The 27,123-nt window shown below is 35.3% G+C and overlaps 3 protein-coding genes and 2 pseudogenes across 4 annotated transcripts; 3 read left to right on the top strand and 2 right to left on the bottom strand.

Moving 5' to 3' along the window:
* The first annotated feature begins 3,023 nt into the window (after nt 1–3,023).
* On the top strand, nt 3,024–9,952 carry LOC116146165 (disease resistance-like protein DSC1). Of its 2 annotated transcripts, XR_004130474.1 has the most exons (5): nt 3,024–3,545; nt 4,073–5,159; nt 5,543–5,917; nt 6,019–7,002; nt 7,091–9,952. XR_004130474.1 is itself a non-coding variant. In XM_031431568.1 (4 exons), exons 1-4 carry the CDS (start codon nt 3,055–3,057, stop codon nt 6,832–6,834), a joined length of 2,769 nt encoding a protein of 922 aa, XP_031287428.1. In that variant the 5' UTR covers nt 3,024–3,054; the 3' UTR covers nt 6,835–9,952. The 2 variants fall into 2 exon arrangements, 1 of the variants encoding a protein (XP_031287428.1); XM_031431568.1 differs by having other exon boundaries at nt 6,019–9,952.
* Nucleotides 9,953–10,090: 138 nt separating this feature from the next.
* LOC116146166 (organic cation/carnitine transporter 3-like) lies at nt 10,091–11,816 on the bottom strand. The gene has a single exon (XM_031431570.1). The coding sequence runs from the start codon at nt 11,776–11,778 to the stop codon at nt 10,249–10,251; it is 1,530 nt and encodes a 509-aa protein (XP_031287430.1). The 5' UTR covers nt 11,779–11,816; the 3' UTR covers nt 10,091–10,248.
* Nucleotides 11,817–17,166: 5,350 nt separating this feature from the next.
* LOC116146212 lies at nt 17,167–19,260 on the top strand (annotated as a pseudogene).
* A 241-nt stretch (nt 19,261–19,501) lies between these two features.
* Nucleotides 19,502–21,028, bottom strand: LOC116146211 (annotated as a pseudogene).
* A 3,118-nt stretch (nt 21,029–24,146) lies between these two features.
* LOC116146187 (organic cation/carnitine transporter 3-like) lies at nt 24,147–25,972 on the top strand. Its single transcript, XM_031431598.1, has one exon. It carries the CDS (start codon nt 24,278–24,280, stop codon nt 25,814–25,816), a length of 1,539 nt encoding a protein of 512 aa, XP_031287458.1. The 5' UTR covers nt 24,147–24,277; the 3' UTR covers nt 25,817–25,972.
* The last annotated feature ends 1,151 nt before the right edge of the window (nt 25,973–27,123 follow it).

The raw sequence follows: 27,123 nt of genomic DNA, 5'->3' as shown, positions 1-27,123 counted from the left end.
ATACCACCATTATGTATGTAATACCCTGTATTTATTTAGATTTTATTTAATTTTTCTTTTTATGCTTCGGTTTGTACTACTCTCCACTTATGTTTTATAAATGGATTTTAAAGACACTTTTCTAGAAAGGGTGTTCATAGATTAAAATCAAATCAATTTCAATCAATTATATGAAAGAACAATTATAACAGTTGTATATGCTAGCCATACAATACAAAAAGCTGTTTGTTATTTGACCTATATATGCATAATGCATATCTGCTGCTTTTGAATTTCCATTCAAATTGTCGTTGCTTTAATTAGTTGGCTCCAGCCTATGCCTATCTCTTGATCGACAACAAAATAAAATTGAAAATTGAAAAGCACATAAACACAGTTAGACACACATCAGTAGTTAGTTCTAGAATCAATAAACGATAACCATGTATATGTATTCAATTCTCTAATTCATGAACTAGCATCATTACAAGGTTGATATGTGTTGTATTCAGTGGCGGACCCAGGATTTTTGCCTGGGGGGACCCTTGCTTTGCCACTGTTTGCCAATCAACGAGTGAAAACATAAGAAAATAATATCCAATTCACAAGGAAATACAAAAAAAATTGTTACGTGGAAAAACCTCTTCAATGTGAAGAGATAAGAAAAACCACGGGAATTTAACGATTCACTTAAATCCAATATAATCAAAAGAGTTTACTGATGCGTATTTTTGACAAACATGCAAATGTAGCAAATGCACTAGTCGCAAAAAGTAATAAAGTGATAAGTATAGTATCGTTCCCACGAGGATAGTGTTATTAAGTACCGATTTCTCTAGTTTAAGCCCTAATTGAAGCAACAATAAATTGGATTGATGGAAAATTAACGAACTAAATACAATTTAAGAAAATACAAATGAATGATAATGAAATTAAAGCAAAACCCAACAATTTAACTAATAAAACAAAATGCTAAAAAAATGCTAGGGTGTTGATTTTACTTAGATACGCTAACCCAAATCATAGAATCTATTACCCAAGTTCTAATTCCTTGATTGAAAATGGAATTCTCTAAGTTGTAAAACATACCTTCTCAGGCTATATTTTCCTACTTATCCCTATTAACCTTCCGCACCCAACAAAATGAAGATTAATAGTTCAAAGTCTTTTAAGCTTTATAGAATTCTATCTAGATTTCATAAATCGCTAAACCTATCTCTAGCGTTTGCTTAATCTATGGTATTTATCCCAAGAGGCACAATCACAAATCACTTCTCAGTCTCATTGTAAACAACACACATTTGAATGGTGATCAAATATTCAAAAGTCATTAAGTAAAGAGATAAACACTCAATCATGAAATTAAAACTCAAAGTAAATCAATCCATATAAATTTGAATCATTGTATCAAGGCTACATCAAACCCTAGCTAAACAACTCAGTTCATACTCAAAAACAAAATAAAAAAACAAAAACAAAAACAAACTGAACCAAGATTCATCATTGAAAAACAAGCAAAAGATTGAGAAATCTTCTCTAATTTGAAGCCCAAATCTTCAATAATCTTCTCATTCCAAGAGCTGCCTTCCAAATGACGAATCAAGACCCTTTTTCTTTCATTTTTGTGCTAATTTATACTCTTTCATTTAAGGACCAAGCCCTAGCAAGCCAAAACGCGTCGTTTTATTTTTCACATGTGACGCAGTTTCATCGCGGCAAGAATCTTTTGGGCCACATTTGAGCGTGAAAGAGTTTGAATATGGAAAAGTGTTAAACATATGAATTTTAACCCTTTAAATTATCTTTCTACTTGTTCAAGAATCAGCACAATCCGAGGTCTACAGCGCAAGTTATGGCAGAAATACTGAAGCATGTCCAAAGACGTTTTTCTTCAGTTTCCAACGTACTGTTTACGACTTCAAGCCAAGTTTTCACCCTTGTCCAGTCAGAATTAGGAAAAACCCAAAACATGAAAGTTGTAGATCTGCTTCTTAGCTTTCCAAAAATTCTATAATCAGGTCATTCTGATTTTCCAAGCTCAAGTTACGAAATTTACGCTCAAAACTGTCATTTATACTCAAAATCATCGTTTAGGCTTGCAAAGACAAATTAATAGAATTAGGTAGCAATTATGATGCAAATTGTATGAGAAGTATCCTAAATCCTATCGAAATTCAATATAAAATCATAGGGAAAAGTAGGATTATTATTTACAACAACCACAAATCTACAAAAAATATTCTACACAAATTTAGAGCTCAATCACAACTCTAACAAAAGTAGAATACATAAAAGTTTACCAAAATATGGATTACAATCACTCCAGATCAGAACCGCATGTAAAAGGGAAGTTGGGAATTGGGAAAGAAAAATTTGAATATAAAAAAGATAAAACCTAACTTTTTAATTTTTTAACTTTTAATTTTTTTTTTTGACCTTTGAAAAAAACTTTTCAAATTTTTTTTTAAAGTTGAGGGCAGGCCTGGGCCTACCCTCAGGGCCTGGGTCCGCCACAACTTGTATTATAAATTTTGGGATATCATTACCTACTTCCTGAGTGTGTATTTCGTTACCTGGATCGCACTGCATTAAATACCCTTTTTGCATTATTTCTCACTTTTTCGGAAAAATCAGAAATTGAAGAGTACCTTCTGGGTTGTGAATGATGTTCAAAAGTTAGCTACAATCAAGTAACCAAAAAGAAGAAACGGAGTTAAGGTTTGAGAAGAAGGAATTGCCTTAGAGAGTTGACAGAACTTCAGAATCCGTTACAGTACGTAAGTTAAAAGACCAAAACGGCAACGTTTCAGCATATGCTTATTAACTAAAGAATCTTAAAGTCTACAACGAGTCAAGCTAAAGTGTTTTAGCTTCTTCGCTAAGAAAGAGTAGAGATCCTACGGTCTAGAAATTGTCATTCTGTGTTTGTTGTATAAGTATTGAATGGTTGAGATTTTCTACTGTTGTAAATCACATGGGTTGCCACCTCAGATCATTTGTTAACCATATAAGCATTATGTAGCTATCTCTTCTTTAAGGAGTCTTTCATCAAGTCTTCAATTCTCAAGTGTCATAATGGCTTCATCATCATCATCTTCTTCTTCTTCCAGGGTTTCTGAAAAATATCATGTTTTTCTTAGTTTTAGAGGTGAGGATACACGTGACAACTTTACAAGCCATCTCTATGCAACTCTGTGTTCAAAGAAAATCAGAACTTTCATTGATGATGAGCTTCGTAGAGGAGACGAAATTTCACAAGCACTTTTGAATGCGATCGAAGAATCAATGATCGCGGTTATTGTTTTCTCGGAAGGTTATGCCACATCTAGATGGTGCCTTGAAGAACTTGTAAAGATCATTGACTGCAAGAAATCGAGAGATCTGATGGTAATACCGGTTTTCTATCGAGTAGATCCGTCACATGTAAGAAACCAAAAACGGACATTTAGGGAAGCATTTGTGAAGCATGAAGAACGATTTGAGCAGAGCTTGGAGAAGGTGCTGAGATGGAAGAGTGCTTTGACAGAAGCAGCTGCTCTCTCTGGCTTTGATTCAAAAAATTTCAGGTGGTTGCCGCTTTAATCTTTACTAACAGTTATTTTGTTTACAGTACTTTATATACACAATATATTGATTTTGATTTGATGAAGTCTTTTAGATAAATAAGATATATTATTGATGAAAAAAATATTTATGCTAGTGTCTTTGATTTTGAGAATATATTATTTAATTTTTAAAGCACTACTTGAACGTTTTAACTAAAAGTTATAGATTATTTATATTTTGTTAGCAAATAATATAATTAACTATTTTTATTTGATTAAATTCACTAAAAAGTATAAATTTAGAATTAAATTTCCAAAGAGGTACTGGAAATTAACCAAAGATTCTTACATAACTTAAGAAACGTACTACGAACTTTACCTTTTGTCGGTTCTTTCACAAGGCCTGATGAAAAGATTAACATTTGGCAACTGTAATGAAAACTTTCCATTATATTGTTCTTTAGGCCTTAGCGTAGCTATAATAATTAAAAAGCATTATGATTTCTCTTTTTATATAATTGACTAAAGCCGTGCTTTATAGTTGCTAGGACTGAAGCTGCTTTAATAGAGGAAATTGTCAAATCTATCTTGGAAAGACTGAATCATTTGTCCCAAATTGACAATACGGGCCTGGTTGGAATACAATCAAGAATCAAGAAAATTGAGTCGTTATTATGTATTGAGTCCGAAGATGTTTTCAGAAGTGTAGGACTTTGGGGAATGGGTGGTATAGGCAAGACAACTCTCGCTGATGCCGTATTCAAAAAACTCTCAAGTGATTTTGAAAGTGTCTACTTTCAAAGTAATGTCAGGGAAGAGTCAGAAAAATTTGGATTAGTTCGTTTGAGTAAAGAACTTGTTTCTGCAATATTGGGGGACCAAAGCGCCATTTTAGAGTCCGCCCTCTCTAAAATTTGGCTTCACAATAAAAAAGTTTTCATTGTATTTGATGATGTGACATGTTCATCACAAATAGAAAAGTTAATTGGAGGTCTTGAATGTTTTGGTTCTGGAAGTCGAATAATTATAACAGCAAGGGATAAACAAGTTCTTAAAAATTGTGGAGTGAGTCATGATAACGTATATACGGTTCAAGAATTACTATTTGATCATGCTCTTGAACTTTTTAGTCGTCATGCATTTAAACTGCAGTATTCCCCCACAGGTTACATGGAGCTGTCATCAAGGGTAGTAGCATTTGCTAAAGGTGTTCCATTAGCTCTTAAAGTTTTGGGCGCATCGCTGTTTGAAAAGACAAATTCAGAATGGGAAAGTGCATTGCGTAAGCTTAAAAGAAATCCAAATCGAGAGATTCAGGATGTGTTGAAAATAAGTTATGATGGGCTAGATGATCAAGAGAAAAATATATTTCTAAACATTGCATGTTTTTTGCAACATGTTCCTAGAAAGACTGTAATAGAAATCCTTGATGCTAACGGGTTTGATTCTGAGATAGGAATAAGTAATCTCATCGACAAGTCCCTTCTAACTATAAATGTGCTTGGTAGAGTTAGCATGCATGATTTATTACAAAAAATGGGACATAAAATTGTCGAGCAAGAATCTAGATGTCCAGGCGAACGTAGCAGGTTATGGCATCATGATGATATCTACCATGTGTTAAGAGGAAACACGGTAAGAGGCTTATTGATTAACTTTTCAATATATAAATAGGGGTTTATTTCATTTTCCCGCTATGACATCGTTTAGAATAAACTCATCCGTTTTGTTCAAATTGTGTTTTTTATAATTTGTAAGGCGGTGTTATTTTTAACGGGGGTTTTTGATAATGATATGGGTGTTTTTAGAACTTTGTGAATGAAATGGATAAGTCTGATTTTAAATGATCTCGTTGGGGGAAATTAAAATAAAACCCTATATAGAACATCGGTAACTTATTTTTGTTGTCATGCATTATGCATATTCACTTATTAATTGATTCAATTTGATAACAAAATGTTTTAATAATAGCTTTTACATTTATTTGTGATGCTAATTTACTGTCCCTTGATTGTTAGGGAACTGACAAAATTGAATACATCTCCTTGGATTTTTCTAAAATAAAAAAGATCAACTTAAATCGCAATGCTTTTTCGAAGATGCGAAGCCTCAGATTCTTGGACTTTCATTCGAGGCTTTGGTCTGATGGTGGCTATTCCAATTACTGCGAATGCTTATTATTGGATGAATACAGGGTTTGTTCATATTGTTTCTTGAAGGAAGACTATAAGCTGAATGCTCCGCAGGGCCTTAAATTTGATTCCACTTACTTAAGTTACGTTCGGTGGTTTAGATATCCGCTGCCTTCATTGCCATCAAATTTCGATATGGAAAATCTCGTTGCACTTATCATGCCTGGTAGCAAAATTAAACAGCTTTGGAATGGTCACCTGGTATACGTATCTATCTTGATATACATTTTTTTTTCTATAGTAAATTATAAAGCTCATATCATTTGTGTTGTTACCTAATTTTTTTAAATTTGCCCTTGCAGTATTTAGATAAGTTAAGACATCTTAACCTCGCCCACTCGAAGGATCTAATTGGAATTCCAGAACTTTCAATGACCCCCAATCTTGAGAGTTTGAGTCTGGAAGGTTGTACAAGTTTGATTGAGGTTCCTTCATCGATTCAATATCTAAATAAACTGGTTATCTTGAATCTTAAAGGTTGTAAGAGTCTTAGCAGTCTTCCCACCTATATTCAATCAAAATTTCTTCGATATCTTATTCTCTCTGGTTGCTCAAGTCTTGAGATGGCTCCAAAGATCACATGTTGTATGGAGAGAGTATATTTAGATGGAACATCTATAATAGAATTGCCCTTAACCGAATGTCCATCAAGACTAGAATATTTGAATCTTGAAGATTGTTCAAGGCTTGAAAGTCTCCCAAGCATCATTTGTGAGATAAAGTCTCTTGGATCCCTTTGTGTCTCGGGTTGCTCAAAACTCCATAATTTGCCCAAGGACTTAGGAAAATTAGAATCTTTGTTTAAACTTACAGCTAATAATACTTCCATAAGAAAATTACCATGTTCCATGTTATCTTTGAACAAACTTAGGATGTTATGCTTGGGTGGATATAGGGGTGAAGATCTGCTGGTGGATTCAGTATGGCCTTTTTTATCAGATTTGAGCTCTCTAGAATATCTAGATTTGTCTGATTGTCAAATCACAAGGCTACCTGATAGTCTTGGCCAGTTATCCTCTCTAGATAGTTTAAATCTCAGTAGAAACAATTTTGAATGGATGCCATCAAGCATCCAACAACTTTCTGATTTGTATTATCTGGACATAAGCTATTGTTAGAGGCTTAAAAACTTACCAAAGCTTCCATTTAAGTATGGAGTGGTTGAGGCATATAATTGTGTATCATTGGAGTCATTTAATGCTGATTCATTCTTATCGGCGCATAGCTTCAACCTTGGTAACTGTTCCAAACTGGATCAGAATATTTTAAAATCCATGTCGGAAAAGGTATAACTTCCATACTCTAAATTTCCTTTTTATAATGTCTTTTATTTCATATTTTAACATATGCTGTTAAATTATATTCTTGGCACAGGAACATTATTTAGAAGGTGATTTCTGTTTCCCTGGAAACGAAATTCCAGAGTGGTTCATTTTCCAAAATGTAGGGAGTTCTATAACTCTTGAGTTGCCACCACTAAGTGCAATTATGATTGTAGATTCGTGGTTTACTGTGTGCCTTGTGGTAACATTTCCAGAACTTGACAAAGCTCCCCAATCTTTGGCTGTTGGTTTTAAGGTGATTGGCATAGATGAATATGGTAAGAGGCTGGAGATTGACGTGCTGAAAGGCGAAACAAATTTTCAAGGCAACAGTCTTATGTCAGATCATGTGATCCTGACAACTTTTTACCCATACTGGTGCCCCAGCCCCGAGTGGCACGAAATAAAATGGCGGTATGTTAATTTGGATTTCAGTGGAGAAAATTACAATGTGAAGAAGTGTGGGGCCGAGTTTCTAAATTGTCCTGATCGTCAATATTATGTTAGAATTTGAGGTGGGTCTGACTCCTCACTCAATAAGCCCTTGTTGAATAGGAGGATTACCTCTTCTTATAATCCAATAGGCTTGAGCGTGCCTAGTCAATGTGAGACTCCAACACTCTTCCTTATGGTGAAGTCCCAATGTTGGGTTATGCCTGTTATTGGAGGTAGTTGTTGGCTCCAACTCCTCATCTGTTGATCAAGCGTTCAACTCAACTGAACTTAGAGTCTGATATCATGTTAGAATTTGAGGTGGGTCTGACTTCTCAAATTCTAACATGTGAGACCATTTGGTGCACGAGTTGGAGGAAGAGAAAGAGGAACCAGTACCCAAAAGACAGAAATTTTAATTCCTTTTATGGCTGATCGAACTCTCAAGTGAAGTTTTTGTTGTTTCTGAGTTTGTAAAAAAAAAAAAAAAAAAAAAAAAAACATGTGCAATGAATTCATCAGCCGTAATTCTATTTATACAACCATTAATTTAACAATAATCAGCTGTGATTTTCAACTCTCAAGTTGATTGGATACAAGAACATGGAAAGAGGCAGAAAAACAGAGGAACAAAGAATAAACACGTCAGATTTTTTGTTCAGGCTTCTTTGCTGTGAACTTTTCCTTCAAATCAACTTAATGTTGCAAAAGACCAAAGTGGACGTTACCATGAAGATTTCTAAAGAAGTTCTTACAAGCTTGTTGCAAATGGTGATTTCATTTCTTTTGGGTCCTCAGTATTCATATATGAAACTATTTTAGCACATGTTAGAGACGCTGCTTGAGCTACTCCATCTCTGTCGTATGATTGAATAAAGCTAATAAGATTGACCCACTACCTTAATATTCTGTGTAAATGAGGATAGAGTATGGTGATGAATTCAGGTGATGTGGTTTAAAAGTATTCCATCTTCTCTGTTTCTCGGAAAGTAGATTAATTAATAGTTGATGATATTGTACAAGCAGTGGTAAAGGCATAGAAATCCATGAAATTAATATGGTAAAACAGGGAAAAGGAAAGTAACAAAGTTAAACTCGATCGATCAAGGCTTTTGGTTACTCTTCATCTTCTTTTTCAAATTTCCATATGTTTATCCTTTTGATGCATTAAGGACGCAGATTCTTATACAAACCATTACATAATTTCGGAGAAAGGGTCCATTTGGTAATCCTCTCCGCATACTAAACAATGAAATTTTGTCTCTTCTCAATATAAATGATGCAATCTTTGAATCTTGCTCCATCACTTCCAAAATGCTGCTTATTGGGAAGATGAAGTTTTCATGATTTATTAAACAATTTTGTGCATTGGGATAGATAAAGTTCTGTAAATGGAGAAGATGGGGAAAAGATGGCGGGGTCAGTTAAGAATCATTGGGATTTTTAGTTTCTCTTGGAATATTTTCGTAACCAGCTATAGCTTATATAAATACAGATGCTTCTTGGAAAACCCTTTACATTTGGACTTCGATTCCAGGAAGATTGTACTGTATACTAGTGCTTCCATTTGTCAGTGAATCTCCTCGATGGCTTTTCATTAATGGAGATGAAGCTGACGCCTTGACAGTTCTAAGAAACCTTGCATGATTTGTTGGTAATTTATGAAGAAAGACAACGTGATTTAGGAAATTGTATAAATCTTACTCGACATTTCTCTACAATAAAAGCTTTCTTGTCAGTAGAAGTAAACGTTTTCATTAATTTTGTCAGTAGATATGAACTTTAAAATGGTATATATCCGAGACAGATTGTTGTTTGTTAACTTGGTACAGGGGTTGTTTTTTCTAGCTATATTTGAACCGCGTCATTCTAAAATTTCTCGGAATTAGTAAGCCAGAATTACTGAAAGTTCTCATTTAATTACATATGGAGGATTCATCAACTCCTCTGTTCTCCGTAGCCAACTCAGGGGATGGTCAAGTAACAGAGTTTGACTCTGTTAACTGAAGAAAAGCAAGCTCCAACTCAATCCAAATCATGAACTGAAGAAGTGCTCTGTCTTTAAGTTTAAAAGCAGACAAGAAACGACTTAAAATGAAGTCGTATCAATTCTTTCCAGAAACGAAGACGTTTTGATCTGAAGTGAAGAATAAAAGAATGAACATTTTATACAACACACACATTTTGGTAAACTCAGTAATTAGATAAAGAATAAAAGAATGTTTAAACGAAAGAAGCAGAGCCCCTCAAGGCCCAAGAACCTGAAGAACACCATCAGGCAAGGCAAAAGAGAGGAGTGGCAACAACCTCTGAACCAAAAACAACCCGCCAACACAGACCCGTAAGGGTTGACACAGAAAGCACCAGGAGCAACTGCACAAACCAATCTGACGGCTCCAGAAACATAAATTTTTTTTTTTCCAGAAATTACTGCGGACCAAGACAGCACAAAGAGCCACCAACCGAGCTGCAAAACACCACCAGCTTAACTGCAGGACAACAGACTGCACAGACTTCAGCAGAATATGAAGCCACAAAAACTGCAGCCAACACAAAGCTTGGAAAAATTCAGCACAGTCAGCAGAGCAAACCAGACCAGAAGGAATCAGCAAGCACCAAATAGCATCGAACAAATCAAACACACCTTTTCTAGAAAGGGTGTTCATAGATTAAAATCAAATCAAGTTCAAACAATTATATGAAAGATTAATTATAACAATTGTATATGCTAGCCATCCAATACAAAAGCTGTTTATTATTTGAACTAGACATTGATTACTAATTAATTACATTACTAATTGAGGAAGCATTGTGTTTCTGTTCTTCTTCTTCCATCGTATCGCTGATTGTTTTGCCTCTTGTCTCAGGCAAACCAACCACAGACAAACCAAAAAGCCCCATCGACAAAGCAAATATCCCATAAGATACAATTGCATTTCTTCTTCCAGCTGCAACTACAACTGGACTGAGCACACCACCGACGACAATAGCTTGCCTCACCAATGAAACCGCCGAGTTTCGCACACAAGTTGGGAACAACTCTGTGGTAAATATCAAAAAGATGTTAAATGCAGTGCAGGCGCTGAAGAACGACACAATCTCTAACAAAAGCTGTAATGTCGTCTGCAAATTGCCCTCTACAACACACATTATATCACAAACCCCGCTGAGTATTGTGAAAAACGGTAAGGAAACTCTTCTGTCCACCTTTCCCACAATCAAGAAAGTAACCAGTGATGCTGGTAGCTCAGACAAGGCATTAAGTGCGACGCTCAAGTAGAGGTTGAATGCCAAATTTCCAAGGCTTAATGGCATGCCATAATACACCATCCCAATGCCAATACTTGCTATAAGAGCTGTTAATAACCTTCGAAAACACCAACTTTTTTTTAACATATTCTTGATAGTTGAGAGAGCATCATTTCGAGTTTCTTGCTCTATAGAAATATTGGAAAAGCTCATGGTAATTTTACAGTTATTAGGTGATGCAATACTCTTTAGGATCAATACGGCTTCTTGTTTACGGCCTTGCACAAAAAGCCATCTGGGAGACTCATAAACAAAAAAGCGAACTAACAGGCTATAGAAAATGGTAGGAATCGAAGTCCATAGATAGAGAATTCTCCATGAAGAACCTCTATTTATATAAGCTATAGCTGGTAATGATAAAAACCCTAGAGTGAAACACAAGAATCCAAGAGTCCCTACCTGGCCTCGCCATCGTTTCCCAAATAGCTCAGTTGATAAAACTAGCGCTGATGTTAAAATCGGCGCACGGCCGATTCCACAAACAAATCTCCAAGCTGAGTATATCCATATATTGGTAGAGAAAGTGGTGAGTAGAGCTGATACAGACATGGCTAAACATGGGAGGAAGATCATGTTTTTGCGGCCCAGTGAGGAGTCAGCGACTGTGGTTAGAAGAAGTCCACCCACAAGACAACCCATGAAGAAAGAAGACGCAGGCAGTCCCTTGACGAGAGAAGTCGCACACTCCAGACCCCATTCAGATACAATCGATGAGTGTAGAGGTAAATCCCATGACCATGACGTCTTGGGAAGTTTGCAAATGTTGGAAAAAGAGTCACAAGAGCTGTTTACACAATGCCATTTTGGCTCCACATCGGTGAAGACACTGATGAATGCTTGTTGAGCATCAAAGGTCCAAGCTAGTGATACAAAGATGGCTTGGAGAAATTGCGCCCATCCAAATTCTCCAATACACTCTTCGATTGCTTCATCTAGAGAAGGTTGACGTTTGGACTCAACAGAATCGGAACAGTTGAGAAAAGGAGTTGAATCAGCCATTTGCAGCTAGTACAAATTCTATCCATATTCTTCCATGGTTATATCCAATCATTTTATGTTGGATAAAAACACGATAGGTTACTAATCCTTTTTTAAAGATGCCTAATTGTTTGCTTCATTTGTTTTATTCAATAAATTAAGATTCCTAATTATTATTTTTGTCCTTTTGGTAATGTAATACTGGAAATAAAATAAAATAGAAAAAGTCACATCGAAAGGTTGAAATAATGTCCAAAATTCAAATTAATTAAAACCATTATCATATGATTGATTGCGAATGAAATCACAACAATTTAATAATGCAAATACTTCCAACCGTAGCAATAAGACTATTCTCATTTGGCACAACGTATTACCCTTCCCCTTAATGGTGAGGATGGTGTCAGTGCAGCAAGAGGAGTAATGACTGTAAGTATAACTTTCTCTCTCTTTTAAGGACATGCATATATATTATGAACTCAAATCAAACAATTCACATGCTGTAAATAATTAAATCCCAGATGGTCATATTCTTTTTTGGATTAAGTTATTAATTTGTTTATTTATCCTATAAACATATTAAATAAATAAAATTCGTCTCATATGTCTCCATGTTTTTCTGAGTAATAATCTATTGGCTACCAAACATAAACAATACTATATTAACCAAATTTTCAAAGTTACAAATACAAAATGTGCAAACCATTTTACAATATTGGATTACAAAAGTTAAAATAAAATTAAAAAAAAAAAAAACTCAACTTCAAACATCTCAACAAAATCATATCCCACTTTGCTTACATCTTTACACAACCATCTACCAAATTCACAAATCTGCTGCTGAATGAGCTGCAAATCTGCTACTGCAGCTCCATGCTACTATAGAATTATGTTGCAACAGTACCAAAGAATGCACTGAATGAACCACAAATTTGTAGAATTCTACCACACAAATATGAAAGAACTACAAATCTACAACTCCTAAAGGTGTAAAAATAACCCGCCCGTGGCAGGTAAGCAAAATTGCGGGTTGGGTTAGGCCCGGCCTACCAACAAGGGCAGACCGAGTTAGGCTCGCCTATTTGGCCAGATGGGTTTTTTTTTAATTTTTTTTTCTTTTGTGTAATTTTTTTAGCTAACTTTTCAAATATCAATAATTAAATTAAATTAAATTTTTTTGTTAACATTTCAAATATTAAATCAATTTTAATACAATTAAATTGTGATATAAGAAAAAATAGATTTATTCATTTACCAAAAAATAAAATAAGAAATAAGAAATTACAACAATTATTGTGTCATTAAAAACCTTACCAAGAAAAACCCAATTGGACAGAAACTTGATAAGAAAAAAAGAGTACAATAATTGACAGTTAATTTACAAATTATAAAGTTACAATTTATAAAACAACTAATTTGAGGGTTAACTAAGACCTCCTTCATCTGTATCATCTAAATTATAAAATTGAAATGATTCTATTAAAGTATCGTCGACAACCTTGTATTGATTATGATGCACGACCGTTCTCAATCTCAAAGACATGTGAGGACTTTAATCAATTTTGGTGAAAGTTTAGTCCTCCTATCATTTAAAATTCTTCCACTTGTACTAAATGTTTGTTCAGATGAGACGGTTGAGACAGGAACAGAGAAAACATCGAAGGCAAGTCTTGATAATACCGCAAAAACACATTTTTTGGTTTTCCAATATTCTAATACATCAAAGTTGGCTCTTTATGGTGGATCTGCTAATAGCACTTTGGTGATTCCCAAATATTGGAGAAGTTCATTAGTCTATAGCTACATGGAGACAGTATATTTGTTGTTGATGCTTCTGAAGAGGAGGCTATGCTTCGGGTTTGGGTTCGGGTTCGGGTCCTCTTCGGCTTATTAAGTGCATTCCAGGAGTCGAAGTCTTCATTTGTGTCTTCTGATGCTACTTCCTCAGGTATTTTGCCTCTTCGCTGGTTCCTATACCTACTTTCATATTGCAAATATATCTCTGCAAGACACTGTTTTATCTCCCCTAATTGATTGGCATATGCTTCGCCTCATAAATTTTTACCTAACATGTCTAAACCATTTTTTAAACCCGCTAATTTAATTCTAGGATCAAATATGATAGCTAAACAAAAAAGAAAAGGAAGGAGTTTCCAATATTTTTTAAATTTTAATTCCATTGCCTCTATTAGTCCTACTAAAATTTCATTGTTTCTATTTTTTTTTTTTTTTGAATAAATTTGAAAATTTTATAGTTGTATGTATTACCAATGGACTAATAGGATAATACATACCAGAAAGTTTTAAAGTAGATTGATAAAATTTTTTAAGAAAAGAATGAAATTTTTTAGCCAAATAATGAGGACTCCTATTATTTTCTACAAAATAACTAATTAAATTTATATAAGGTAAACATGAATCAAGCATTAAATAAGTACTATTTCATCTAACATGCATGTCTAATGCAAAAGTTCTAGGAGCATATTTGATTTTATACAAGTATCTTGAAATTCAGCATTTCTTCTATTTCTACTAGTAATCCAAGCTAAAGAACCTCTAATTCTATCAATATTATTTCTAATTTTTTTAATACTACTTTTCACACTTAAATTAATAATCTGACATGCACAACGTTGGTGAAAAAACTTTAAATTGTCATAAAAAGGAAATTTTAAAAAAAAAAAACTTATAACTCTACTATTAGCACTTGCATTATCTAAAGTTAAATGTATTACTTTGTGAAAAATATCATAATCTTCTAAAACTTCAACCATTTTATTATAAATTTGTTGACCACTATGATTTACATCCATTAATCTAAATCCCAATAAAGATTTATTTAATTTACATTCTTTATCAAAATAATGACTAGTCACATAAATATAATCTTGTTTAGCTCTACCACTCTTAATATCGGTGGTTAGAGCCATACTAACATGACAACTATGTATTTTATTTTTTAATTCTAATTTCATTTTCCCAAACAATTTTATTAAATCATTTCTAGTTGCAGTTTTAAAATAACTTTTAAATCCTGTAAAAAATGATTTTTTAATAAATCTTTCAAAATATTTATCTTCAGCCATATTAATAAGTTGATCAGTTGTAGCAATATATAAAGCTATTTGTTCCCTATATACATCAGAATTATAATGTCAAGTAGTACCCATATTAGTTATTTGAGTTTGATTGGTTTCTCTATTTCCATGTTGATTCATATATTTACTAGTATGCCTTTTTAAAGTACTAGTATTATTACCTACATCAGCTTTATAAATATTTCCACAATAATTGCATCTTGTTTTTTTCACTTGAACTCTATTTTCTGTGTTGTAAAACTTTTCAAAATGCACCCAAACGTCTGATGTATGCCCGTCGTCGGTTCCGACTACAATTGATGAACCCGCTTCTGCTTGAGATGGAGTTGGATGAGGGCGATGATTACGAGGATGACTTTTAGAACCACCGAGAGTTCTAACAGCATAGGGAGAAGGGTGAATATTATGAGATGTATCGAATTCTGAGAATGGGTAAGCAGGACTATTTGAATCTAGTGCATTAACGTTAGTAAATTCAAGAGGACTAGGATAATTTTCTTTATCATCAAAATTGATGGGATGAAAATATCTATCTATTCTAGTTAAAAAAAAAAGGATATAAAAGAAATAAAGAATTAAAGAATAAAGAAGGAGAATTGGAATTTGGAAATATGAATTGAAAATTGCAAAAACTAATAAAAATTAAAATGAGAGCAAATTGACAACAAATAGATTGAGAGATTTCAAAAGAGAAAATAAGAGAATTTGGGATGTGAGGAAATATGAGAGTTTATGCCCTATTTATAGAAAAAAATGGGAAAAAGAAATGACTAAAAAGACCCCTCTAACAGTTATAAAAATGCTATATTTCAAGGGTAAAATTGGTTTTTACAAAAAAAATATTTAATTTAATTTTTTTTATTTTTTTGTCCAACTCGTGGGTCAACTCAGTGGGTTGGACGTGTTTTTTTTTTTTAAAATATATATAACCTGCCGGGTCACTGGGTTGGCTTATGAAGACCTGGCTTTCCCGGTGGGGTATACACGGGCTGGGTTAAACGAGGTTGAGTCGGGCCCAGCTAGGATTGACTCGCCTAACCCGACCCATTTGTTCCATCTCTAGCAGCTCCAAACTTTGATAATATTTAGAGCATGACAACCACTTGCAGCTTCACTGCCCAAAAAAATACAAAAAAGAAACATCAAAACAAATGTCATAAAAGCTACAACTCTAAAAATATGCAATTTCCCAGTACTGCATAAAACCAAAACAAAACCACAAAAACAGGTCCAGCCTTCACCTCCAGCACACAAACACTGCATCGAAAAGTATTTACAGCACCAAAACAGTCAGCTTCACAATTTGGCTGCACCAAAAAATTGTTCATTTTGACCGAATCCAACCAACATGCAAATTAAAATTCAATGAAATCAACCTCATAATATGGAAATTTAAATTCAACAATATTTGAAGTTTCAATCAATATTCAACAGGTCTTGAATTACTAGCCACTCCATTACCAAGTCCTGCTGCCAGCAAACAAAAATTGCCAAAACTTGCTACATCTTCAACCAAGCTATTGGCTGGTAACCAAGCCCTTCTTCAACAACAATATGCTATGTCCAATAACTCCATACCCTGCATTTACTGTACTCTCCACAACAAAAACTCTCTTGCAACCAAACACCAAAACCCCACAAACAAGCGCCCCTAAAACTGACTCCCTCTTTCATCAAATCTTAACTTATTTGAATCCAAAACTTCATTTTTTTCACGACCCAGTTTTGCACTGACTTTGTTTATTGGTTTCACTTGGGTTCTAATGTCGAAAATTTTGTTTTTTGGCAATCTAGAGATGTGAAACTTTGGATAGCGATGAATTTTGGGTGCATTCTTTACAGGAAATTTAGGACATTGATTTCGGTGGAGGAAGAATGAGTTTTTTTATTATTGGAACAAACGTGGGTCAATTGAAAACCGAAGATTCAACAGCAAAATCTATGAAATATGAACAAAAATTAATTAAAAATAAATATTGAGATATGTACAAGAATTTATGGATTTTGGGATTGAGTTTATTAGTGAAAGTGAAAACAGTAAAGTTACACATACAAATAGCGGTGGTGGCTATGGTGATTGAGCTCCGACGGTATACGACAGCGGTAGGAGCCGTTGAGAGTGGTGGTTGTGAGGTAGGAATTGTGAAATTTGGGATGGAATTCGATTTTGGTCTATAGACAAAGAGAATTTGATTTAGGACGAAGATGACATTAGGGAGGGAATGTGATCCAGGTCGCACAACGTGGGAATTTTGGGTTTGAAATCATTTTTTTTTTTTTTTTTTTTGGGGTCATGTGGTGCACATACTACATGGCATTGACGTGGCGTGCCTTTGTACGCGTAGTCTTATTGTTTACCCATTTGGAGGATTCATCAACTCCTCTGTTCTCCGTAACCATCTCAGGGGATGATCAAGTAACAGAGTTGGACTCCCTGGACGAAATGATTGAAAAAAATTTGCGAGGTTATGGATGTAGCCAGGAAACACAAGTCCTCATTTACATATTTGGAAGATTCATTAACTCCTCTGTTCTATAAAGGACAGAAACCAACTCAAGTGTTGATCAAGTACCCATGTTCAACTCCCTCCTCATTTAATTGCGTATGGAGGATTCATCAACTCTTCTTTCTACGTAACCAACTCAAGGGATGATCAAGTAACAGAGTTTGACTCCTTGGACGAAATGATTGAACAAATTTTGCGAGGTTATGGATGTAGCCGGTTAATACAAGTCCTCATTTACATATTTGGAGGATTCATCAACTCCTCTGTTCTCGAAAGGACAGAAACCAACTCAAGCGTTGATCAAGTAACCATGTTTAACTCCCTCGACCATTTATTAATTATTAAAAGGAAAAAAAAAAAAAAGTGGTGGGTTTATGAAATTAAGATAACGTGATCTTACTGTAATCTCTATGGATTCCAGAGGATTTAGGATGTCGTAATTAAAACTTTTTGTTTAGCTTGCAGTCGTGAAAATTCCAGAGTAACTTGCTCTTTGACTCTCCCTAATTAATGCTCTCATTGATTTGGTATGTAGAAGCGAACATTAGAATGACTCGATCACATGAAATTCTCTATAATTATACATAAAAATTTCTGAATTAGCAAAGTAGTGTTCCTGTAAGTTCTGATTAGCAAGTGGAGGATTCATACACTTCTCTGTTCTCCGACTCCAACTCAGCCGATGATCAAATAACACCGTTTGACTCCCTGGACGAGATAATTGAACAAAGCTGGGGAGGATTTGGTTGTAGCCAGTTCATACATGTCCTTCTTTTGTCAATATCATTGACTTTTATTATTCACAACAAACATTTCTTATCGTCTATACGAATACAGAGCCCACATGGCATTGCACAAACACTTCTGCATGCAACTCAAGCTCCAACATCTGAACTCTTCCCAAGAGCGAATGGTCCTTCGTACACTTCAGTCGTATCAACATGGAGCCTGGAACGTGCTAGCTCAATCATCACTAGCTTGCCTTCATCATGCTTCTTAAGGGATTGCGGGTTTTCCCAAGCGTCAGTACTCACAACTGCTCTTGTTTTGTTAATGGAGAAGGTAGGAAGAAAATGGCGAGGTCCAGTGGGTATCATTGGATTTTCTTTATTTTCTTATGAAATATTAACCTCACCAGCAATTACTTACATAAATAGAGATTCTTCCTGGAAAATCCTTTATGTTTGGACTTCAGTTCTAGCATCTAGTACAGCATAATAATCTGTCCTTTTGTCTGTGAATCTCCAAGATGGCTGTTCTTGCATGGATATGAAGCTGAGGTTGCGGTAGTACTAAGAAAAGTTTCACCATCATCAGTTAATTTTGATAGCTTGAACTTGAATTTGTCCAACATGCCTCCAAAGGAAGAAAGCAAAAGTTCAATTTTTACTCGTTTATGAAGGAAATGTTCAAGAGAAATGGGCTCCACGAAGGTTGTATTAATGTTGGTTATGGGTGTTGCTTTTTGCATAAGTTTAATTTACGTTGGAAATTTAGATTCAAACATATATTTCTCTCTTATGTTTAATGCTTTATTAGACATACTTGCCAATGCTCTATCATATTTCATAATAGAGCATTGGCATAATTAGTGATGGACGCTTACAATTTGGTGTTGAGCTTGCATCATTCTTCAGTACTGCATGTGTATCACTCAACGTGGTGCTGATTTATGCGACTCAGTTATCAGAAACTCTACCACATCGATGGCGAGACAAGCACTCATGTTTGGTGCTGCCTGCACTCCTATTCTGATTTCAGCTGGGAGGCGAAACGGGTTCTTCTCGTTTGGATTATTCATGTTGCTCAGTGGTGTCTTCGAGGCCTGTTTACCTGAGACAGGAGGTGTGAATCTTTGTGAGACATTATGTAAGTTTAAATATTTAAAATTTAATTAGTGATTGTATGTCAATTTTAAGCACATGCAAAAAGAAATTTTCCTATCTGCGTAATTTTACTCAACGTCCACGTAATATATATTGAAGAACATTTTATACAATACACACCTTTTGTAGAAAGGGAGTTCATAGATTAAAAGCAAATCAATTTCAAACAACTGTATGAAAGAATAATTATAACAATTATATATGCAAGCCATACAATACAAAAGCTGTTATTATTTGAACAAGACATCGATTATTAATTAATTACGTTACTAATTAGGGAAGCATTGTGTTTCTTTTCTTCTTCTTCCATTGTATCGCTAATTGTTTTGCCTCTTGTCTCAGGCAAACCAACCACAAACAATCCACAAAGCCCTATCGACAAAGCAAATATCCCATACGATACAATTGCATTTCTTCTTCCAGCTGCAACTACAACTGGGCTGAATGCACCGCCGAGGACAAGAGCTTGCCTCACCAATGAAACCGCCGAGTTTCGCACACAAGTTGGAAACAACTCTGTGGTATATATCAAAAAGATGTTAAATGCAGTACAGGCGCTGAAGAAGGACACAAGCTCTAACCAAAGCTGTAATGTCTGCAACTTTCCAATTACAACACACATTATATTACAAACCCCACTCAGGATTGTGAAAAACAGTAAGGAAACTCTTCTGTCCACGTTTCCCACAATCAAGAAAGTAACCAGTGATGCTGGTAGCTCAGACAAGGCATTAAGTGCGACGCTCAAGTAGAGGTTGAATGCCAAATTACCAAGGCCTAATGGCATGCCATAATACACCATCCCAATGCCAAGACTTGCTATCATAGCTGTTAATAACCTTCGAATGCACCATCTTTTTTTTAACAAAATCTTGATAGCTGAGAAAGCATCATTTTGAGTTTCTTGCTGTAAAAAAATATTGGAAAAGCTCATGGTGATTCTACAGTTTTTAGGTGATGCAATACTCTTTAGAATCAGTACGGCTTCTAGTTTATGGCCTTGCACAAAAAGCCATCTGGGAGACTCATAAACAGATAATCGGAATAACAGGCTATAGAAAATGGTAGGAATCGAAGTCCATAGATAGAGAATTCTCCATGAAGAACCTCTATTTATATAAGCCATAACTGGTAACGATAAAAACCCTAGAGTGAAACACAAGAATCCAAGAGTCCCTACCTGGCCTCGCCATCGTTTCCCAACTAGCTCAGTTGATAAAACTAGCGCTGATGTTCCAATCGCCGCACGGCCGATTCCGCAAACAAATCTCTAAGCTGAGTATATCCATATATTGGTAGAGAAAGTGGCGAGTAGAGCTGATACAGACATGGCTAAACATGAGAGGAAGATCACGTTTTTGCGGCCCAGTGAGGAGTCAGCGACTGTGATTAGAAGAAGTCCACCCACAAGGCAACCCATGAAGAAAGAAGACGCAGGCAGTCCCGTGACGAGAGAAGTCGCACACTCCAGACCCCATTCAGATACAATCGATGAGTGTAGAGGTAAATCCCATGACCATGACGTCTTGGGAAGTTTGCAAATGTTGGAAAAAGAGTCACAAGAGCTGTTCACACAATGCCATTTTGGCTCCACATCGGTGAAGACACTGATGAATACTTCTTGTGCATCAAAGGTCCAAGCTAGTGATACAAAGATGGCTTGAACAAATTGCGCCCATCCAAATTCTCCAATACGCTCTTCGATTGCTTCATCTAGAGAAGGCGGACGTTTGGACTCAACAGAATCGGAACACGTGAGAAAAGGAGTTGAATCAGCCATTTGCAACTAGTACATCTCCAATTATTTTATGTTAGATAAACCCCAAAGACTACCTGCGGTCAAAGAGGTTTCTTCGCTTCTTTAAGTTTATGGATTCAAATTTTGAAACTACATATCATAATAATATTGTGATTTATCTGTTTCTTTAGACTTGTAAAGTGTTCAATTGACTTAAGATATTAGTTGATGTGTATATAAACTGGTCTGAACACTTTAGTTAAAAAAAATAAAAAAGGCAGATTATCAATGATGTATGTGTCTTAGTGCATTACGGATCTCTAATACTTTTTAAAAATGCCTAATTGGTTTCTTCAATAAATTAAGATTCCTAATTGTTTTTTCTACTCTTTGCATCTACCACAGGAAGTAAAATAAAATAGGAAAAAGTCATATCGAATGGTTAAAATAATGTCCAAAAATAAAACATGAAATCACAACAATTTAATATTGCAAATACTTCCAACAACATTTTTTGTATCTCTCCGTACTTGCTCATGGTATTCTTGGTATGAGTTCCTAGGAAGGTTCTAATATATTTTAAACATATTGTTAGTATTATTTTATTTGGCAATTTGGCAAATTGGCAAATAAGTTAAAAGGAAAACAATAGTGTCTCAAATCGTGACAGATTGTGTACGCAGATAATTCCTGTGCTGTTTAGAAGATAATTATCAAAGTATAAAGAGCACGTTTATCCTCTTTCTTGACCTTAATCATGGTTTGACCAACTCTTAATCATAACTTAAAAATTTTATATACAGGGAATGACTTCAGTTCAGTAATATTATGCTATCACCTACCTTCTTTAAAAAGTTTGCTTCGACTTACATCCCATTTTTACTACTAGTACTAGACATCAAAAAAATGGTTTTTTTATTTTTATTTTTTATTAATAGATATCTCATAAGATATCGACCAGTAAAACAAATCTTATCTCAATCTCTCTTTTTATGAAAGAGCATTCAAAACGCCATCAATGGTGGTGTGTCAGGATAGTTTCCCAGGTTACAGCTTGAAGTGTCAATACAATTATTGGTCTTCAATTAATTTGTTTGCTTCTTCTGTGTTAATTTCAGTCTCCTAGACTAATTTTGTGAATAAACTCATGCTTAAGTAATATTTATAACGAAAAGGACAAACAAATTAACATGATGGTGTATTTATGCGCATAACCGCTCTATATGCATAATGCATCTGCTGCTTTTGAATTTCCATTCAAATTGTCGTTGCTTTAATGAGCTGGCTCCAGCCTATGCCTATCAGAAACACAGTCAGCCACACATCAGACAACACATGAACACAGTCATACACACGTTAGTAGTTAGTTATTTGTTATGCCTGGAAAAGTAGGGTTGATGTAGCGTCCTATCAGCATAAGTAATCAAACCTTAGGTCGGTCCTGTAGTCATTCAAATGCAGTCACGTGTCCAATCCCTGCATACGTCATGCAAATCTCTTGAGTAGGTAAACAACGAGACATAAGAAATGATTTGCACGGTAACCTGACCTATTTCCAGATTCAGCAATCATTACCTCAATACATCCTACTATAAATAAAGAGTTCATCTTCTGTTTGTGGGATTAGTTTATTTTTAGTCTGTAATAGCTTATTCTCTCTTTCTCCCATTTGTATTCTCAGTATTCTAAAGTCAGCTCGTTAACCGTAACCTAATCCTTCAAATGTAAATATAATATTAATAGACGTAGGATTCACTTGTTTAAGTATCCAAACCACTTAAAACATTATTTACCCACTTTTATACTCTCAATCTCTCATTTACGTATGTCTCTTAAGTCAATTCAGTATTTCTCATATGCGAGTAATTGGTGTTAAAATCGAATATAACAGTACTTAATTCTGTATTCATGACCTAGCATCGTTACAAGGTTGAAATTCCTTTCCTAACTAGTGAAAAATAAAGCTGTAGCCTGTAGGCCATTCCCAGCGCATTACAATTTCTTTAATTTTTATAATAATATCCTGTTGCATTGTGCTTTAATTTGTGTGATTCAATCATCACTCTCACACAAATCACTCTCACACAAATCAATAGTGTCTTCCTCCAGCTGCTAACTGACACAAAATTCAGTAATTAATTCAAGAAATTTTACGAACATCTCTTGTCGTCTTTTAATGATGAACAAGTGGCAATTAATTAAGCTAAGGCATCTCTTTCAACCTTACCTGCTATATGCATCGGTGATCGATCATATACGTATTATCAAAATTTCTTTCAAGTAAATCACATGCTACGGCAACTAGCCTCGGCTCCAACTCATGTCGCCATCATACCCTGCAACCTCCAACTCATGCCTAGCTAATAGTCCGAGAATAAACAGCTAATGCGTACGTGGATTCAATGTAAATGAGTCAAGGCTGAGTCAGACATGAGTGATAACCGATAAGATCTTTTTCATAGTTTGAGATTTAGTTTCTGACTTATCTTTCAAGTATGCCTCCATCCTCAATTTAGAGTTATCTGGAGCCTACTTAACAAATTGGTGTTATTTGTTTTATGTTTATACACTATGATTGGACGTTTGTACCTGTTTCTCTTTTTTGTTTGTTTAAGCCTGTATATTCTATTAGGGTGCTTGAACCATCTCCCTCCTTTGTTTAGAGCCTATGTGCTCTTTTTTTAGACAATTGTTCTCATCATTTTGTTTAAAAAGATAGATACATATGTTATATTTTTTTTTTTTTTTTTACCTCTTTCGGGTAATGTTCTTGGTTTTTTTTTTTTTTTTTTTTTTTTATAGTTTCTCCGCTTTTTGAAATTTACCTTTTCTTTAAAAAAAAAAGTCAATGGTCAATTTGAGTTTTAGGTATTTGTCCTCTTGAGAAATTTCCTCTCTGGTTCGTTCCTCTTTGCTTCGTCGACTCTAGGCTTGCCACATGCTAATTAAACGTCACTTATTGAATCTCCAATTTGCCACGCTGCCAGCCTATTGTAAATGCCCTAGTATGTAGGCCACTTGGCAAGTACTGACTACTAATTAAGTAAAACTTCATTGTTTTTTGAACTATACGTGGCACTTATATGTACACCGTAATTAAGAAAAGTTTTCCTCATGTATGTTATCGGTTTGAAACGTCATTGTTTTTTGAAAACGTTTTTGTTGCCAATCATAACCCATTGTATCTCTAGTAGTACGCTCACTATACTCAAAAAGTTATATAAATTGAGATAGATGAACGGGAGGAAGAGACTGTATTGACTCTGCACAACAATTAAGAAACAGCAGCAAATGTCTGTTTCAACCCCAATTCTCTCTGAATCCAAAACTGCCGAATTAAAATGCCCTCTATCTCTCGATGATACAATTGAACGGTACATAGGAGCTTTTAGCTGGAACCAGCTCCTGCAAGCCGTTCTTGTATCAGTTGCCTGGCTTTTTGATGCTCAACAATCATTTATAAGTGTCTTCACTGATGCTGAGCCCACATGGCACTGTACTCAGCTAGGGGACGAGTTTTGCAACCCAATACTCTCCAACGCTTGTCAACTTCCCAGGAATTCGTGGTCCTGGGATTTTCCGGTAAACACTTCAATCATATCAGAATGGGGTCTTGAGTGTGCAAGTTTATTTGTGAAAGGGCTACCAGCTTCGTCTTTCTTCATGGGTTGCCTTGCGGGTGGATTTATTCTATCCACTCTTGCTGACTCGTTTCTTGGTCGCAAAAACATGCTCTTTTTCTCATGTCTAATGATGTCTGTCTCTTGTCTACTTACCATGCTCTCCACCAATGTTTGGATATACTCAATATTGAGATTTGTCAACGGCTTTGGCCGCGCAACTATTGGAACATGTGCAATTGTTTTATCAACCGAGCTTGTCGGGAAAAAATGGCGTGGCCAGGTTGGTGCCCTTGGTTTCTTCTGCTTCACGCTAGGATTTTTATCCTTACCAGCCATAGCATATATAAATAGAGGTTCTTCATGGAGAACTCTCTATTTATGGACATCTTTACCAGCACTTGTGTATTGCATACTTGTTCATTTCTTTGTTCACGAGTCTCCCAGATGGCTTTTCCTGCAAGGACGCACTGAGGAAGCCGTATCGATAATAAGAAGTATTGCATCACCTAATCTGAGTTGCTTATCAATGAATTTGAGCAACGTTTTTTTCGAGCAAGAAGCATGGAATGTTGATCTTTACTCAGTAATCAAGGTTCTATGGAAGAAAAGATGGGCTCTTCGAAGGTTATCAGCAATAATGGTGACTAGTTTTGGCATTGGAATGGTGTATTATGGCATGCCATTAAGCCTTGGAAACTTATCATTCAATCTCTATTTGAGTGTCATCTTTAATGCACTATCAGAGGTACCAGCATCGCTAATCACATTCTTCCTTGTAGGAAAACTGAACAGAAAAGGTTCCTTACTATTCTTCACTATCCTAAGTGGAATTTGTAGCATAATGTGCGTCGTGACGGGCAAAATATGGACAACTCTACAAATTGGATTAGAGCTAGTTTCATTCTTCAGCGCAGTCACTGCATTTAGCTTATTATTCATATACACATTAGAGTTGTTCCCAACATGTGTACGAAACTCGGCTTTGTCAATTGTGAGGCAAGCGATTGTGTTGGGAGGTGTAATCAGTCCAGTTCTAGTGGCCGCCGGGAGAGAACATCAGTTTTTAACATATGGGATATTCGGATTGGTGATAGGGGTTTGTGGATTGTCTGTGATTGGTTTGCCGGAGACCAGAGGCAGAACACTTTCAGATACAATGGATGAAGAAGAATACAAATTAAAATCAGAGAGCTGCAGTTACGTCTAGATCCACAATTTATTGCTTTGTTTTTTTTATCAGTTTGCTACCCAATTGTCACATCCAACCTACGTGGCTCGAATATCTTGTGATCGTTTACATCTCTTTGAATTGCAGATCGATCTGCTATGGATGTAGAGCAAATAAAAATTCTTGGATGCATTATATTTATCTTGTCGAATGGAGAAAAATAATTCAAAGCCAAAATAGTTTGTATATTAAAATTTGGTTAAAGAAATTACAAAATTTTCTTATTGCCTTTGTTTTTCTTTTTAACCGGGATGTATAGGCCAACTTATACGCATATCAATTAATCTCCAAGAACATAAATGTGGTACGTAACTACTTTGTAAAACTCAAACATAAGACCTTTGAATAACTTACCCAAATGGACTATTTGACCACAAAGCTAGTGGTTTTTGTAAATATAACTGTGATGATTATGTGGCTTGAAATTACCACGATGGAGTCAACATTAGTCAAAGAAAGCAAATTCACAATCTAACTAAGACGGCATCGTTTTGGCTATCAAACTTAAGTGCCCTATCTGGCACTCGAAACCCATTCTGTTGCAACAGATTCATAGCTCATCTCTCTTTCTCTTTGGTCTCATTCTAGCCCTAGTTCTTCGCTCATGACAGAAGATTCTAGTGCCTATCTTCTCCCATGGATTGCAGATCATACTGGATAGCTGGACAATGATCAACCGAGTCTTGATGTGTATAAAATCAGACCAATATGTGCGACAGAAAACAGAGCAGTGAGAGGGCTTAATCGGGTGTGTTCTTTCTTGTATTTCTCTGGTTGTATACTCTTTGTAATCTTGGTTCTCTTGATTAATGAAATACCCTATAGTGTGCCTTGAAGAGTAGATGTATGCTACCTTAGCCGAACCACTATAAATCCCCTATGTCAATTTCTATTATGTTCTTTCATGCTTTGCTTAATCTCTGAATTGAATGCATGTTGATTGATAAGTTGTGTTAGCTCATTGATTGTTTTGATCAGCTTAGTTGATAACCCTAATTAGTCACAACAAATTGGTATCAGAGCCTAGTTTGAATCCTAATTAAGGTTATTTGAAATTTATTTTCTGTCGTTGCAAATCTTATTCCAAAAACATGTCCACTAAATTTGAACTCGAAAAGTTTACAGGGGACAATGATTTTGGACTCTGGAAGATGAAAATGGAAGCTGTGCTGATTAAAGAAGGACTAGCCTTAGCATTGGAAGGGGGATCTGAGTTGCCTGACACCATGACTAAAGTTGAGAAGCAGGATGTTCTCAACAAAGCTAAGAGCTCCTTGATCTTAGGA

This window comes from Pistacia vera, unplaced genomic scaffold (assembly GCF_008641045.1).
Source record: "Pistacia vera cultivar Batoury unplaced genomic scaffold, PisVer_v2 Contig474, whole genome shotgun sequence".
Taxonomy (NCBI): Eukaryota; Viridiplantae; Streptophyta; class Magnoliopsida; order Sapindales; family Anacardiaceae; genus Pistacia; species Pistacia vera.
The sequence above is the reverse complement of the archived record's forward strand: the minus strand, read 5'-3'. Positions and strand labels throughout refer to the sequence as shown.

Coding starts and splice junctions, on each gene's coding strand:
- LOC116146166 (XM_031431570.1), bottom strand. CDS start 11,778: ATGGCTGATTCAACTCCTTTTCTCAACTGTTCCGATTCTGTTGAGTCC.
- LOC116146165 (XM_031431568.1), top strand. CDS start 3,055: ATGGCTTCATCATCATCATCTTCTTCTTCTTCCAGGGTTTCTGAAAAA. Junction 5,160..5,542: donor ATGTGTTAAGAGGAAACACG/GTAAGAGGCTTA, acceptor CTTGATTGTTAG/GGAACTGACAAAATTGAATA. Junction 5,918..6,018: donor AGCTTTGGAATGGTCACCTG/GTATACGTATCT, acceptor TTGCCCTTGCAG/TATTTAGATAAGTTAAGACA.
- LOC116146187 (XM_031431598.1), top strand. CDS start 24,278: ATGTCTGTTTCAACCCCAATTCTCTCTGAATCCAAAACTGCCGAATTA.